Source organism: Gobius niger (genome assembly GCF_951799975.1).
Source record: "Gobius niger genome assembly, chromosome: 16".
In the NCBI taxonomy this organism is placed as follows: domain Eukaryota; kingdom Metazoa; phylum Chordata; class Actinopteri; order Gobiiformes; family Gobiidae; genus Gobius; species Gobius niger.
The window spans coordinates 23,044,567-23,059,864 of NC_136867.1; the positions used below are offsets into that span (position 1 = coordinate 23,044,567).

Genomic DNA, 15,298 nt, shown 5'->3' on the forward strand with positions numbered 1-15,298 from the left:
TCCTTGGCTACATGACAGGCTTTAGGTTGCATTAATATATTTGTGTGTTTGTCCCTTTGTTGTGGTGAAAAGGGAGCCAAGTCCAAGCTCTCGATTTACTGATCGATCGACGTTCCCACCCTCACCTATGGTCATGAGATTTGGGTAATGACCTAAAGGACAAGATCGCGAATACAAGCGGCCAAAATGAGTTTCCTTCGCAGGGTGGCTGGGCGCACCCTTCGAGATCGGGTGAGGAGCTCAGTTACCCGGGAGGAGCTCGGAGTAGAGTCGCTGCTCCTTCACGTCAAAAGAAGCAGCTGAGGCTAGGGCATCTGTTCCGGATGCCTCCTGGTCGCCTCCCGCGGGAGGTGTTCCAGGCATGTCCTATTGGGAGGAGGCTTCATGGAAGACCCAGGACACACTGGTGGGACTATGTCTCCGAGCTGGCCTGGTGTCGCCTCGGGGTCCCCCCAGAACAGCTGGAGGAGGTGTGTGTGGATCGGGAAGTCTGGGCATCTCTGCTGAGACTGCTGCCCCCGCGACCCGGCCCCGGATAAAGCGGAAGAAAATGGATGGATGGGTGTGTTTTTATTGTGTTTATCTGTTTTTGGTGTTGCTGAGAGGCAAATTGAGTTGCCTTGTTCAGATCAGTTATTCTTTAATAGCATTTCATAAGCTAAAATACAAACACTTGACCACTCAAGCAGTAGTGACTTTATTTTATTAGGCTTCTTTAGGTATTTCTATCTTTCTATCTAGTTTCTGACCCAGCCTTGATTGGCTCTCGCTAGCGTTAGCATGCGGCTGCTAGCTTTAGCATACTGCTGCTAGCTTCGGCATTTTGCGTGACAATCACAAATAGGTTTAAACTACTCTCCAAAAACTGACATAAAACATATTCACTTAGATTTAGTTGAAAGCTGTGTTTTTAAAGCAGCGAGAGACAAATCTGGTATCGGTTCGGGATCAGATATTCGTAGCCGATACCCGATATCATATTTTTTCCAGTATCGGAGCGGTGCATCCCTAGAAATTGCCCACAATGTTGTGCCAAACAACTTTAAGCATGTTATTTATTTATTTATTTATTTATTCCCTGCAGCTCGGAAGATAGAGCCAGTTTGGGAAGTAACTGCCTGAGCCAGTTACTAATATTGTTGTGCCCTAAGGCAAGACACCAAACCCGACTTGACGATGTTTTAGTGCGAGTGCTGGAGGTCGGAGAGGCTTGAGGCACAGAATAGCATGTCTCTGCAAGAGCTCGAAGTGTGGCAGAGGAGTTTTATATATAGATCATGTACTTCATTTGTTTAATGTACTTCACTTTGGATTGTAATTACTCAAGTCAAACCCTTCTGTTACATGTTTTATCTGACATTATGAATTCAACATTGGCGAGCATTCTCACCACAGACGGATAACACACTGTACGCTGTCATTTACAGATTACTGTACTGGCCACTGTACTTCATGTGTCTCTACTTCATATTTGCGGTTATGGACGCAGGGGAGAGTTGTCAGAAGATTCACACATGACAGAGTAAACAAACCACAGCGGCATACATTCACCTCCAGGCCCAAGACATCAGCTGAGCACAAAGCAAAGCAGCAACTATCTGCAACCTAAACAAACCCAGAACTATCATCAAGGACTGAACCAGGTTTATACTACGGTTACAGTAAATATTGTTTATGAACTGTGTAGACTTTTCCTACAGGGGCCAAACGTTCAACTTGTCTCTGGCTGAAGAAAAAAGGAGGGGAAAAAAAGAGTATCCATCACACTCCCCCTTATCCGATCCTCAAAGATAGAGGTCTGTAATATGGGGCGGGGGGCAAGCTTGCCGCTGTTGGCTGGTTCTTGTGCCATTATGCGATTAGACGCTATGGGAACCTTTTACTGAAACTTGTTTTGTTGGGTTTTGGTCCCATTGTACCAAGCTTTTGCAAACGGAAGGAAGTTTATCAGCCTTTGCTTTGGAGCAGTTACTTCAGCCATAACCGTAGCTTACATTTAAAGAAAGTACATTAAGAGTTGGATTCAAACAAGTGCCATGATTGCAAGAAAAATCATTCTTAAAAACTGGAAGAAGATATTTAGAATCCCTGGAGGCTAATCTGTCATTAAAATGAGGTAATGATGAGAGACTGGAATATTGTTGAAGACTAAGGTATTTATGATGTGATGAGTGATACGTTGATGATCTGCGCAAAGGTATTAGCGGATAATATATAATTATTTGGTTATAATGACCACAGTTTGTGTTATGATAATGATCATGGTGGTAAAATGATTCATGGAGTGTTTATAGGCACTGCATGAATGTTACGTTTATAGCCAAGATCATACGGTTACTTGGGAATGTTGGCAGGTATGTACAGTATTTACCAGTAGCTGCTGTCTTCATAGTTGTTTCTATCTCAATAATTAGTGACAGTAAGACTATAGTGATGATGGCAATAAGGACAATGATAATAATATTATTGTTGTTACTATTATTAACTAATGTCATTATCTCTTTGAAATTATTTATTTATTTTTGTGTTTTCAGCAGATCTGCCAGGACATTGGACATTTTACTGATGTGGACTAATTGTGGGACTCATATGGACCTTATTACAGTGGACTGTTAACTATGTTGTCTGTGGATAATATTTCCATGGGTGGGTGCTGGGAGGAGGTGGGAGGAGGGGTGAGTGACACATGAATGTTGGTGATTGCATGCTCTGCTAATCTACATAAGGGATAATACCATTTTAATCATAAAAACACATTTAAAGAAAGTATTATGTAAAATCTACTGCTGTAGAGCTGTGTTTTGAGTCAGGCATACTGTATATGTTTGACTCATCTATAAATCTTCATTCGCAATCCTAATAATAACAATCCTTTGCAGCACTTTCTGATACAAGCACTGATGTTCGACAGCAAACTACATCCACGTCGGAGAGACAGCGGTTCGATGACGCGCTGGAGGAGCTGATCAAACAGACGTAATGCCAAGTAAATCTTTGAATAAGCCGTTTCAGATAAAGCATTTTCTACCCAACAACATATAAAACAGTGATGAAAATGTGTTTGAAATTATTACTATACCAGAGAAAAGTATAATACTGCTGCTTTGAGATCCAACAAGGAAAGGGGGTTGGTCGGACTGGGAACTGCCAATAACTTTATCATACAAAAAAGTGTCTTATATGTGCACTAACACGACACGTGTATTGTCGAGTATCCATAACGATATACTGCCATTGCGACATATTGAGCACGGTCCTAAAAAGGCGGACACAGGACAGAGTGCCACCATCAGTGCGACGGTTTTACCTGGTAATAGGTCCTGATGTGCCGGACGAGGACCGTGAGGTTGTGGAGCCGCAGAGCCATGTCGTTGTTGACGTTTTTGCTCAGCCGCTGGTGGGTGGGGCTCGGGTCGCTACGGAAACACATACACAACAAGGCAAAAGTGATTCATATTAATATTGTTGCAAGTTTAGACAGCGTCAAAGTGAGATGGGAAAAGGCTAAATAAACTGTATATTTGAGAATGCCTTGAGAGGGGATAGTGAACTTTGAAATCATTAAAATTTCTATTTATATGTCAGTGGTATTATGAAAAAAACTTTAAACCAGTCAAAAACTCCTGAGCTGGTGTGGATATTTTCGCAGACACAAATAACTGGATCGTGTCTCCATTTAGGGGCCACTATTGTGCGTCTGAAGGATTTAAAGGAGAGCGCTTCAGCCTGTGTCGGACTCATTTGCATTTGAACAGGGGGGAGGACGATCGTGTGTGTGTGTGGGAGAGGGGGGAGAGGGGGGTAAGGCTGTCCGTCTGACCCACTGAGGCTGTCATGACGTAAGCCCGGTTACAAACCAATTCACTAGGAACTGGAGACGACGAGGAATGAGCCCAGCACACACTGAACCAGCATTTAAAGAAGTTCGGGAGGGACGGCTAAGACCCGAGTAAAGACTTTCAGCTAAAAACACAGAAGTAGGGTTGGACATTCGGGCACTCCATGTTACTATTTTTACCCAGCATGAATTTCCGCATTTGGACTGAAGTCTCACTGCCATATTGTTGTGAACTTATATAAAACACTGAATGAAAACCTCCAGAGTTCTCCATTTCATTGTGGCAAACAAAAAGAAATGACAATCAACACTTCTACTACCATTACTGCAACTACTACTCCTGCTTCTAAATAATTAATTTGATCCATCCCTCCCCTTCTCCTGCCTGCTCCTGTAACCCACTTTTTCACTGACCCCCCAGCAGCTCCTAATCACCCCCCCAGTCACAACAGCCTCCATCTGAATGAGTCCGGGACAATAGAGTGAGATTATGATTGTTTCAGGAGACAATCAGCAACATATGAACATTTGGTCTGGGCGGGAAGGGTTAAGTCAGTGAGTAATAGATCTAGGCTTTTTCCAGGATCAACAGTGCATTCAGCATCATCTTGAACATTAACTAAAATTATATTGATTCATTATTTTGCTTTGACTTATATTCAGAGTGTGAATAAACAGAACGCGCGCTTTAACCGGGTCAAACTGTAGAAAAGTTCCCAAATGTGTTAAAACTATCATTTTTGGATGTGTCCCAGTTTGTCTTTAGTTTGAAGATGGTCCTGAAGCAAATCCATGAGAGAACCACTGATTTAAAAGCTAAACATAGTCTGGTAACGTTCATGCGTTCCATAATACATCTACTTATTAGCGCTTACATGAGTTGGGAGTCTTGGAGAATGAAGCAACTATCTTTAGATCCATTTCATGCACGGTATTGAAGGTAAAATATATTTTGGTTACAGACTTTCTCCAGCATGTTGGAATCTTTGATGCAAAAAAAAAAAGTCTAAAAAGTCTCAAAAGTCCAAAGTCAAGGTTGTTCTGACTAGTTAAGACGCAGTCGGGCATTTAACCTAGATTATTTCACTTTTTCTGAGATGTTTCTGACTCGATTCAATAAATGTTTGTCTTTATTTCAGGTTCATTTACCTGACAATGGCGTGAGAAAATGGCAGTTTTACTTTCTTATTACCTGGACCAAGAATACGGTTTTGATGACAATTCGCATTGGTTTTATCACACTGCAAAAAGTAATTAACTAGACTGGGATAAAAGTCTAAATTTGAGCATAATAATATGAATTTGAGATGCTTTGACGAGGAAAGATGTAGATGGGCTTTTGACACGGATTATTTCACTTGATTAGAGATGTTTCTGACTCGTTTCAATACATTTTGTCCTTATTTCAAGTCATTTTCTTTACCAATGGGGTAAGAACATTGGTCTTATCTCGTTGGCAATTTTACTTTCTTATTTAACCTCTTAACTCCCGCCTGAACCGAGGGGATCTTTTTTCTCACGTCATCGGATTTTTTTTCCATCATTTTTTTGTTGGGTATTCAGCTCATTTTTGTAACTTTTTAGTCATTTTTTAATCACATTTTAGTAATTTTTTCGTAAATTTTTTTTTTTTTAAATTGTCATTTTTTTGTCACATTTTTGTCAAATTTTGATCACATTTTTGTCTTTTTTTTGTCACATTTCTGTAATTTTTTCGCTAAATTTATTTTTTAACATTTTGGTCATTTTTTTGTCACATTTTTGACAAATTTTTATCAGTTTTTTTTGTCACATTTTTGTCATATTTTTTGGTCAAATTTGTGTCATTTTTTGTCAATTTCTTGTGACATTTTTGCCACTTTTTCATCAATTTTTCGTCACTTTTTTGTCACATTTCCATCATTGTTTTCATCTCAGTTTTGTTTCTATTTTCACAGCTTTTTTCCAGAACCTCTTGGACTGGGATAAAGCCAAACTGGAGAAAATGTGCTCGGTTCAGGTGGGAGTTAAGGGGTTAAAGCGAGATCTACATTAGAACTGGACATAAACATCCTCAAAAGAGCAAAATAAACTTGGTCAGATCAGGAAAAAAAGTCTAAAAAATGAGTGAAAACTCCTTAAAACAAGAAAAGTTTCCTCAATTCAAGACATTTCAGCCAATGCTTGATATTTACTAACAACTAATGGTTTGGGCGTTATTAGAGCAATAAAATACAACCATTTCCTGAGTGTGACTGCCTTGACTTAACCTATATATCAAAACAAACATAACTTGGATTTCTATGAATATTTTTTTGTCTCTTTGTCTGTTTTGAAAGGGAAGAACTATTGAGTTGGATTCTTTACAACAGTGCACGTGTCAAACTCGAACCCCATTCATTTACTCAATACCACGACTACTTTCTCTCTCCTTCAGCAGCACATCTGGCTGTAACGTTTTCAACCTGAAAGCAGCTCTGTCAGGATGTGGTTTGCGCTGAGAGGCCCAGACAGGAAGCTTCAGAATAGATTAACTCTTTTTACCGTCATAGGTAGAAGAGTCACCCCAATTTTACACTTTTTTTTGTCACACTGGGGGCCGTTACTTACATTTGTGTCATGATTTTGTGCAGAAAAACTCCATCCACGAGCTCCATAAACATGTTCACTCTCTCCTCTGAGCCCACCTCCTCGCTGGACGACAAAGGGCCGAGAGTCCGCACCTGTGGGAAGAGACAAAAATAGTCCCGATTGACTTGCCGGTCATCCTGGTTTAGCTTCAGTCAGTGGGGGTAAAAAAAAATGTCCTGCACTAAATTCCACTAAACAAAACTTAACAATGTAGGCTGCTGCTCCTTTTTGATCCTCTGGTTTCAACAGATTGGGGGCTTTCCTCGGAGGCGAGCTCTCCCCTTTCATTTTCTCAATCCAAACATATCCTTAAAAATCCAGTCCGGGGATCTTTTGGGGAGCCTCTGAATGAAATGTCTCTCAATAACAACTATGACTTTGAAGGAAATGTGAAGGACAGAGAGAGAGATTCAAACCTGTTTCACTTTATTACAACCCAATAATGTTTTAAACTCTGACAATACTTCAACATTTGCCATAAAAAGTGACACAAAAGACTTGATTTCAGCTTCATTGTGAATGTTCTGAGTGGTTAATTTTGCACTTCAGTCATGAATTCACAAGCACCCCCCCATATGGCAGTAATACAGACTGGCAAGTGAAAGTTTTTTGTTCAGCCAATTGTGTTTGCCAAAGCCCAACAAAGACAGGAAATATAGATGTGCCGGCCGATGCAGATGGGTCATTTCATTTAGGTCACGCTGAAGCAGGAAGTTCATGACCTGCCCACTGCCCTCTGATTGTAGTCAGAGGCACAGGTTCAATAAAACTAGTCTCAAACGCTTGGATTTATACCCGCGTCGAATGGAGAACACAGGGCACGGGCAGCTTTTACTGTGGAGCGATGATTAATGCGTCTTGGTAAACGACTTTGGTTTAGCTTTAAGGGGATTTTGTTTCCAACTAATCACTTGCCAGTCGCCGGAGTCACAGCTAGAGCCGTGGTTAGTCAGCACTGCAGAATGCGAGCCAGACCGCTACAGACGAGGTGCTGGGTTTTATTTTAAGAAATGGGCCCACTTAGGGAAGTGTGGACATGTTAAGACAATGATGTTAAAGATGGAAAAGCAGTCTCAACTTTCTTGCCTCAGTCCTAAAAGAAGGTAGAAAAGTGGTTCTAACTTCACAGCATCTGTGGTACATGAACTTGGGCTCCTTCATCTGGTATTTTAATTATTCATTTTGATAAGGCAAGGCAAGGCAACTTTATTTATACCGCGCATTTCGTACACAAGGCAACTCAATGCGCCTTGTGTATAAGACTTCATATCAGTTATACTTTAATACTTAAGACATGGTTTGTACCCAATAAAGAGATACTTAAGCAACATTCAAGTCTATTTACAAAGCGGCTTTAAGTCCTGTTTGAGTCTTGATTTGATATTGATCAATGCCTGGTGGTAAAGTGAAGTATTTTGAGGTGGTGCTTGGTAACTGAACGATATTGAAATAACTTGCGATATGCGATACAGATGTGCAATATTGCAAAACCAATATTACTGAGATACTTCTTAGGGCTGGGCGATATATCGATATTTAAGATATACCAATATTTTTTTGAATGAGATATGGAATTAGACCATATCGTGTATATCGGGATATTTCAAATTCAGATAAGCTATTAAGTTAAGAAAAAAGAAACAGGTAATCTCAAGCTGATTTTTTTTTATTTATTTTTTAAAGTTACTTATTGTTAAACAGAGCAATTCATTTTGTTATCTCTTTAGATATAAATGCTGCCCTAGTTTATTTTCTAGGCTATTTGTATTTAAGATGTCTTACAGAGTTTATGTTTACAGTGTTTATGTTTACGTTTCATAGAGAGTTTTCGGTAAAACTACTCGACTTTGACTTAACATTTCATTTCACAGCTCTCACTTTGCGGAAAAATTATCGGGATATATATCGTATATCGATATTCAACCAATATATCTCGGGATATGACTTTTGGTCGATATCGCCCAGCCCTAATACTTCTTAAACACAACATATTCCATTCTTATTAAACATAAATCGCAAGAAATTTTGTCAAAACAAGACTTAAACAGTAGCCCACATCAGAACCAAAACAAGAGTAAAATTCAACCAAATTAGGAAATGTTTAGTTTAAGTTCAATGCACTATTTGTTTTGGGCTAAGTTTTCAACAACAACAAAAAGTGTCGATCTCAGTCAGATGAAGACTTGAATGATGTTGCGATATATTGTGGCTTCTTGGGACACGGATGATGTGTCACCTCATATCGATATACGATATATACATTTTTTGACAACTTTAAGAACTTCTGAGCTAGTTTCAGCAGCAGGCCATTCTTAGACACTAAATGTGGCGGATTTAGAGCAAACTGGCATATTTCTTCCAACTAGTCATTTTCCACGGTTGATACTTGATGCTTGTATCAGCTGGTGTCCTGGTTGATCGGTGCAAGCCAGCCCAAAAGATGCTTACCTACTATTACTGACGCAATAATAAGAAATTAGTGGCGAATGACATGCTCATAATACAGTATTATTCAAGATCAAACAGATAGCAGCCAGTCAGGCAAGTGGGGCAAGAAGACTGGGGCAAAAACGTTCATTCAAGCGTGATTAACTGCAAGTGGGGGGAGTCGCATTGATTCTATTCAAACAAGTGGCCACAACTTTTTTGGCAACAAGTCGTGTTATTGCAACGTATCCAAGCGATGTCTAAACGCAGAAATAGTTGTCTGCTGCAGAATATCTCCAACTAATGCGGGTTATGTTAATGTTTAGCCGTTCTAAATCATTGACAATGTGTGCATGCATCCAAAAGTGAAGTGCACTTACCCACACCACGAGCGGCGACTCCATGAAAGTCGCCAACATTTCGGACAGGGTAACATCCATGGCTGCACGGCATCAAAGAAGCGAAAGTCACCATAAATCCCCAGGAAATCAAGCAGTCAGTAACATCCACGGCCCGTCAGAAACTCGTGGTGGGACAGAACAAAAGCGGCAGCAATGAGGAGGCATCGATTCCCCCTTCTTCTCCTTTTAGCACAACCTCCCTCCGCGTAGGCTACTACTATTGTGTCGCTTTTTTTTTTTTGTCCCGTTCCCCCTTAGAAAACACCGACTTTTCAAACAAAACCCGATATGCATCCGCGCACAAACCAGATTAGGATCTTTCCGTGCGGCGCTGCGTGTAAATCCAGTGTGGCTTTTGTCAAGAAAGTGAGGTTTTTGTATCCGTTTCCAGGAGCGCAAGGTAAAAAGGCACTTGATCCAAAACTTCGCAGGACAGTTGTTCGCGTTGTCAAGGATACCGGACTCGCACCGTAAAACGTGGATAGCGGACGTAAACGATAGCTCGCGTTGATGTTGGCACAAAAAAGTCAAGTTAAGTCAAATAAAACAGTCGCCATTGGAGTTACAATTCACGCGGTCCGCTGCAACATCTCTCCTCTGTACCTCTGCCCTGTTGTGTGTGCGTTTCTCTCCATCAACCTGACTCTGAGGCCGGGAGTTGGATTGGCAGCTGCACGAGCCAATCCGCTTCAGCGAGATGCAAACGTTCCGCCTTCATCCAATCAACAACCAATCAGAGGCGCGTATTTTTTATTAAGGTGACATCATCGTGGGGGGACAAACGGCTCGACCGAAGAGTAAATGCGAAGCAAGAAAAGTAAAGCCCCTGGATTTGTTTTTTCAGGATAAAATCAATTTAAAGCAAGGATTTTAAAGATAAATCATTATTAACACACACATTAGTCTACTCAAATTGTACTCTTGTTACTATAACGTTTCTACGATCCCCGACACGCAGTTCGCTAGCGTGTTAGCATTTTATCTCTCGCTTTTTGACTCTTTGTCGTTTTAACAGGTTGAAAATGGGACAGAGAACAAAAAAAGTTGCGATCAAAGAGACGAAACGTGACCACAAGTGAACAGGTTGAACGATTAAGTTCAAATAAAACATGTAAAGTCACGCCCGAGCTCTTAAACACGTTAAATTGTGGTTTGGCGCGGTCGCTCCTCTTTGCAATCTGTTTAGCTGCAGGAGTGATAAAGTTTGTCAAAAAACACACAAAACTTAGGCTAAATACAGGAAAATACAAATGGATAGGCCTATTGTGTCTTTTCCCCTCATTACTCCACAAGTTTGTATGTCTTTCCTTTTGAGTGTACACCACAATTCACCTATAAATTATACATGCTGTTGAAAATCAAGATAGCAGCGACACCATGTGGACATTGGCTGAAATCGCAAACAAGCTTTTCACTAATATTCTGACTTTGAAAACATTTCTGGTGGTGGAATTACTGTATTATATATATTTGCACTTAGGCATACTGGCTTTTTGTCAACCAATTCAAATACAATCAAAAATAAAGGGGGATACTTTATATTTTCCAAAATATGTAGGCCAAAAAGGAAAATGCATCTAAACTGATCTTCCTACCTCCACTCAGTAGTTTACATGTGTTTTTGATGTTGCTCTCTAGTCTTTAATTTTTGCTTTTTCACCACTATCTGTGTGCTTAGATGTGGCAGCATTGAACATTCATCAATTAACCCCTTAACCCCCACCTGAACTGAGCACATCTTCTCCAGTTTGGCTTTACTCAAAACTAAAAGCTTCTAGGACAAAAGTGTCAATGTAGCAACAAAAATGAGGATGAAAACGCAACAAACATGTGACAAAAAAGCAACAAAAAAGTGCCAAAAACGAAGCAAATAAAAGACAGAAAAGTGACAAAGAAGCAATAAAAGAGCAACAAAATATGTGCCAGAAAAGGAACAAAAATACAACAAAAAGTGACTTAAGAGCGTCAAAAAGGTGACAAACACGTGATGAAAACACAATAAAAGAGTGACAAAAAAGCAATGGAAAAACAAAAAAGCGACAAAAACATGACAAAAACTATGAAAACACGGCAAAAAGCTACAAAAAATAACAAATGAAAAATGTGGCGACAATACAACAAAAAAGTTAGTGCCAGTTCTGTAGGCCTTATGTCACTCTTCAGTCTGGAAGTTTTAGATTTGGATAAAGCCGGACAGGAGAAAATGTACTCAGTTAAAGGAATAGTTCACCGTTTTTCCATACTGAGAGATGTTCTTACCTGAGCTTAGACGAGTTGATTCGTACCTGTCTGGTCTTTGTGTGTGCCCTCAGTCACGCAAAAAGACCAAAGATGTTGTTTGCATTTGGCCTCTCCCAGCATATTCCTATAGCTCCAAACAGGGGTGAAGTTGGAAGCGACCAAGCTCTTCCACGGGCACAAAGACCAGACAGGTACGCATGAACTCGTCTAAGCTCAGGTAAGAACATATCACAAAATAGAAAAACTGTGAACTATTCCTTTAAGGCGGGGTTAGTTACAGAAAACACAACACAGACCCCAACGTTTTCTATGAATTTTCTAGTTATTTATTGTGAATATTCAATACAAAAAAAGCTGATTCTCTCAACAAACAAGTGACACGACAAAGTGGTTTCAATTACATTCAATAGATAATTCCACCAAGCTCCAAAACCCCCCTCGACTTCCCTCCCAGGTCCGACGACGAGGAGGCGAATCGCACGGGAGTAAAGCCAGTCATCCTATTGGTGCATCCTGTACTTAATAATAATCTATTTCATCATTTTACAAATATATAAATGCTCTACACAGTGATATAACAGTGGTCAGGCCTACTTCAGTAATAATACTTAAATCGTCTTCATTGACAAACACACGCACACACACATTCGCATTAAATCACACACATACGAAAATAGGGACAAACTCAGCCTCTTTTTTTTTTTGGAGCTGAAAAGGGACTGCAGTCTTTCTAGGCCTCTCGGTTTCAGGGAGCGATTGACGAAAACCATGAATCTACAAAGCTTCCATATTATGCTTCATTCAGGCGTTTTTAAATACTTCCCTCACGCCAAGCCAAAGGTAACGTGTGTGTGTCTTCTTTTGGGGCGCGAGTTTGTTCGATTTCACAGAGCGCGCTTGGATTAGGGGCCTCGTAGACAAGCATAGCAAACGGGATTACCTAAAACACACTATGCTTCCTCCAGGCTTTTTCTAAATACCTTTTGACGCATTTGCCCGTGTTTTTCATGTTTTAACCTCTTACCTGAACCGAGCACGTTTTCTCCAGTTTGGCTTTACTCAAATCTAAAAGCTTAAAAAAAGAAAAAGTGTCAAAATAGCGACGAAAACCAGGAAGAAAACGCAACAAAAAAATCTATACAGACGGCATCTCTGGGATCGCCCATATATGGTCATGTTTGAAAACAGTTAAGGGGGAAAACTTGGAGTAAAATCTAAACTTTCTCTAATTATTCAAAAACTACTTTCACAAATGCTGAATTATGAATATAGTTTTCTACTAAATAAAGATAAAAATACATGGAGAGGAGCAAAGTGGTTCAACGGCCCATAAATACATTAAAAAAAAGAATGCAAACATGATGCTACATATTAGCTTTGTGCTAATGCTAACGCTAGCTAGCTCTTGCTATGACTGACATTTTTTCACTTCTACTGAAGAATCTGCTGTGAATAAATATGCATATGGACCAGATTTAGACTTGACTTTATTTGTATGTGATAAATGAGGTTATATTTCACCAGAAAATGGCTAAAAAGAGGCCACTCCCCCTTCTATGACGAGATGCCGTCTGTGTCTATGAAAAAGTAACAAAAAAAAAAAGAAAAAATATAAAATAAAAGCTTCAAAAAAGTGACAAAAACTCGGCGACAACGTGACAAAAAAAGTTTTCAGCATTTTTGTAGTTCTTAGCTTTCAAATGAGGCATTAAACTGTTTAGATTTGGGTCAATTCAAACAGGAGAAAATGCTCTCAGTTAAAGCTGCATTCTGCAACTTTTTATGTTTTTTTTAATTTTTATATTTTTTTATATTTGACCTTGTAGTGACCGAGTGGCTGTGTGAGTGGTTAACATGGCGCCTTTACTTTCCAACACAGTGGTCTCTACAACGCTCCAGGATCAATTATTTGGAAGGTTTTCACTGCTCACTAGAAAACCTACAAAACAATCGATCCTGGAGCGTTGTAGAGACCACTGTGTTGGAAAGTAAAGGCGCCATGTTAACCACTCACACAGCCACTCGGTCACTACAAGGTCAAACACACACAAATATCAACTTTTTTTCCACATAAAAAGTTGCATAATGCAGCTTTAAGTCAGGAGTACGAGGTTAAAGCATAAAATAATGCACACATATGGAAATTGTCCACTTTAGGGGGCGCAGGCTTGATTCATTTCACAGTAAATACTTGGATTAGGTACTTGTAGCGTCGTCGCCCTCTGCAGGCAACCAAGGGGAATGCAGAAGATGATGCTTTCAGGCGTCGCTATTGGAAACATGAGGAAAAAGGAGCATTCCTGGTGCAAAACTCCACATTAAGAAGCTAAATAAATTATATAGCATAATATGGGAGCTTTAAGTGCCTGGTCTGTGTGTAGTGTTGTTGTAAAAGTGTGTAGGTGAATAGTCGTCAGTCCAGGAGAAGGAAGAGAACGCCTAAAGCACTGCTGGTACATTTAAGTAGTGTCTTTTTCTTCATATAAAAACAATAAACCATGATCAGTGTCGATTTACACGATGTGCCGCCGTTCACATTGAAACTTCACACGTGGCTGCCAAACCTCGACTTGAGCCACATCTGAATTCAAAATAAAGATAAAAGGATCATATGTTTACAAAGATTGGCGTCATCATTTACATATCTTTAATTTGGACCAGTGAAATGCTCTTAGGATAAAAAAATAAAGCAGAACAAAATAAAACAAGACCACGTTCTTTTTTGAAAATAGCTAATTAAAGAAAAAAAGTAGTGTCGAGTCCCCCGTGTGTGCAGCTGTCGTAAAAAAAAAGGGGGAGGGCAAAAACAAAAACAAATCTCGTAAAACCATTAATTGGAGTCCTCTCTGTGCAGAACTAAGGGTTTAAAGGTGAAAATAAAATTAATGTCATTTTTTTTTTACAGATAAAGTACGGCGTAAATAGTAATCCGCAAATAAGTGAAGTCTTCTTAAAATAAGTCAATTTGCCCCTGATTTAAAGAGAATATACACAAGTTGGTCATTTTATGCTCACTACTGCCACCTCAGGTCATACGTGTAACTGCAGTCTCTATATTAATCTCATGCATGACGACACGAAGTAACACCTTTTTGAGTGACAGTGCAGGATTTTAGATGTGGTGAACAGGTCTGGGCTCATTCTACACATTAGGACATGGCTGGAACATGTAGGGGGATGAAAATACTTGGTTTTAACATTTTTAAACTCTGTATAGTCCCTCCAAGTAACTAATTTAAGTAACCAACATGGGGTAAGTTTATTTTTGTATCTAATTTTGTGTGTGATTTTTTTTTTTCATCTTTAATTTATGCCTAGACATGTCCAAAATGTCCTGTATTTTTGGTGACAAAATCTGACCAATGGATCGAGCCAGGTTTAACTTTACGGTTTTATTTCATTAACATATTAGTGACAACAACCTTTTCAGAGAGGACTTTGGATATCTTTGCTTAGTTTTAAAATAAGACGTTTTTTAGTGGAATAATCTAAAATCTTCTGTACCAGTTTTTTGGAAATTCAAAACTGTAAATCACATAGGGATCACATAGACTTAAGTTGGTCATTTTATGCTCGCTACTGCCACCTCAGGTCATACGTGTAACTGCACCTTCTGTATTAAGCTCGTGCATGACGGCACTTCAGACCCGAAGTAACAACTTTTTGAGTCGCAGTGCAGGGTTTTAGAGGCAGTTGTGGTGAAAAAGTCTGGGCTCATTCTACACATTAGGACATGAATGTAGCAACATGAAAATACTTAGTTTTAACATTTTTAAACTCC

The 15,298-nt window shown here is 39.6% G+C and overlaps 1 protein-coding gene across 2 annotated transcripts in view; it reads right to left on the bottom strand.

Moving 5' to 3' along the window:
• Positions 1-9,509, bottom strand: part of ccdc88c (coiled-coil domain containing 88C) — a 55,046-nt gene extending 45,537 nt beyond the window's left edge. For both annotated transcript variants that reach the window (XM_079573336.1, XM_079573337.1), the window contains exons 1-3: positions 9,256-9,509; positions 6,428-6,540; positions 3,308-3,416 (exon numbers count right to left, since the gene is read on the bottom strand). In XM_079573336.1, the coding sequence (XP_079429462.1) occupies positions 3,308-3,416; positions 6,428-6,540; positions 9,256-9,315 (282 nt within the window). In that variant the 5' untranslated portion in view covers positions 9,316-9,509. The remainder of the gene's footprint in view (positions 1-3,307; positions 3,417-6,427; positions 6,541-9,255) is intronic.
• Positions 9,510-15,298: the final 5,789 nt, after the last annotated feature.